This window comes from Oratosquilla oratoria, chromosome 20 (genome assembly GCF_046742065.1).
Source record: "Oratosquilla oratoria isolate Oo_2021 chromosome 20, ASM4674206v1, whole genome shotgun sequence".
Classification (NCBI taxonomy): Eukaryota; Metazoa; Arthropoda; class Malacostraca; order Stomatopoda; family Squillidae; genus Oratosquilla; species Oratosquilla oratoria.
Window position 1 is genome coordinate 29,552,200 of NC_134796.1, and position 2,282 is coordinate 29,554,481.

At 55.7% G+C, this 2,282-nt stretch overlaps 1 protein-coding gene across 1 annotated transcript in view; it reads right to left on the reverse strand.

Annotated features, from left to right (window-relative positions):
- Positions 1-2,062, reverse strand: part of LOC143036157 (uncharacterized) — a 2,841-nt gene extending 779 nt beyond the window's left edge. Inside the window, exons 1-2 of the mRNA XM_076203405.1 lie at positions 1,575-2,062; positions 1-1,496 (exon numbers count right to left, since the gene is read on the reverse strand). The exon at positions 1-1,496 is cut by the window's left edge and continues 779 nt beyond it. Coding sequence (XP_076059520.1) covers positions 1-1,496; positions 1,575-2,062 — 1,984 coding nt within the window. The remainder of the gene's footprint in view (positions 1,497-1,574) is intronic.
- Between the last annotated feature and the right edge of the window lie 220 nt (positions 2,063-2,282).

The following is a 2,282-nucleotide window of genomic DNA, read 5'->3' on the forward strand; positions in this document are numbered from 1 at the left end:
CTGAATGCGGTCTGGGGGCTGGGTTTATGGACTGACAGCGGGCACACGCCCTCACCGCATGCCGCACTTCTTCCCTTGATATGTTCGGGTTAACCTTCCTTGCCAGGAACAATGACCTATCGACCCCTAGATGATGCGTTTCGTGCAACTCTTTCGCACGAAAGGACACAGCGGCGCACATCTCGAGCTTCTCTTCCTGTTCTTCCTTCGCTTTCAGCCAGCTCTTCTTTACTCTGGTAAGCGCGTCCGCTTTGTTCGCCTCCGAGGATACCTTCCTCACCCTTATCTTCATGCCGAACTCGTCGATTAACTCTCTCAGGATCCCGAGGCGGCGCTTCACCAGGATCTCTGCAGCTCCTTTCGTGCGTACTCTCTTTTCAGCCGTCAGCACCGAGTTCATCCACTCCGCTACCGTGGCTGAGTCCGTCCTGATCTCGATCTCACGCAGCCCCCATTTCAGCGCCAAATTTGTTCCTTTTATGACCGCGTCCAACTCTGACACGTTAATATGGTGGTAGTCGTCCTTCTTCCGCTGCCACGCTCCATCTTCGACTATCACGTTCCCTATCTCCAAGACGGCGCCGGTTGCGATACTACTCGCGTCGCACCATACTACGCCATGGCTCTGCTGGGGCGCATTCCACTGTCCTCTCACAGGATCATCGTGCATCGTCCTCTGGACGACGTCGCGTATCATGGTTAGCGTGTCCTCATCAACCTTCTCTCCCCAATCTTTCGATCCCACCCTCCTCTTAATGTAGCTACATGCCGTACGAAGCCATCCGGCGATCGGGTAGTGGCCCACTAATTTGCCGCAAAGGGAGAAAAGTTCTCGTTTACACATTTCGTCCGTCACCTTCGGGATCTCGTTCCCTCGCTTGAACATCAGCGTTCCTGCCGCGTTCCTTTCCAGTCGCAGTCCCAACACAGCTCCTCCCTCCAACGGCTCCGGTTCCTTAGCTGTCAATCCGTACCGAGCCAGATGTTCCACCACGTTCGACGTTGATACTATGCCATCGTCCACCAGTATGTCGTCGAGGTACGAGTCAGTGCCCTTCTTCATCGCTTCAGTCTTCTCCAGTACCGTCTTCAGGATTCTTGTCATGATCCTCGGGGCCGAGCTGAGCCCAAAACTTAGTCTGGTCAAGCAGTTAATTCTCCCTTTGTATTTTACTAGCTGGTACTTCCATAGCTTCTTAGTCACGTGAATATGCAAGTAAGCCGCCCGCAAGTCTACAACAGCGGACGCCCCCCTCCTTCGGCGCCACCTGCGTAGGGTCTCACTACATACATCTACAAAATCGTCGCCAGTATGACACTTCACGAACTGGTTCAGCTCTCGGAAGTCCAGCACCGGTCCTACCTTTCTCTTGGTTGGCTGCACCACTGCCATCAAGGGCAGGATTCCGCCCTCCACTGGTTCCTCCCAGGGACTCAAGATTCCCTCCTCGATCCATCGCTCCACTTCGAGGTCAAAGTCCTCCCTCACCCCCTCTCTGAGGGTCCGTGTGTAGCAGTCGACTTTGTTCTTCAAGACGGGCGGGCTTTCCTTCGGATACCACTCTACTTCCCACTTCCGGCCGTCAAATTCTGCCCGGAAGTCCTCGTCCTCAATCGTGCACGGCGTCGCCCTCTCCCCAGGGTCGAGCTTCGGGCCAGCACCGCCCTCCGCGGCTCCCATTGCCATTCCTACGTCCTCACCCGGCCTCGGTCGGTTCTTCATCCTCTCTTCCGAGTCCTGCCTCATTCCAATCCGTACGAGCCCACCGATGAACGTGGCTTCTCCAAGCTGGGTAATTCCGTCCATTCCCAGCACCACGTCAATTCCCTCCATAATCGTTCTAATGACGAGCACTCTTAGTCGTATCGGGATACCCTCCACTATCATTCCAATTTCCTGGTCGCCATCGCATATCGTCTCTCTCCCGTCGACTGTCGTCAGGGCCACATCTCCCCGTCTGAACTCTTGAACTATATCGGTCCTCACAATCGTGGTTGAACAGCCAGAGTCTATCAGCGCCCTCGCGCGTCTCCCTCTCACCCAAATATCCACGATCGGCATACGACTGAACGGTGTCCTTACATTTCCTCGGCGGCCCCTCGCATAGTGGCCGCCGATGTCCCGTTTCCCTGACTGCAATTTCGGGCCATGTGCCCTGGCTGATTGCACGAGTAACAGATAAGCTCTACCTCCTTACAGTCCCTTGCCAGGTGACCCAGTCTCCGGCACTCGTAACAACGGACCCTCGACAGCCCGCGCCATCTGTTGTAGTCACCCCCGA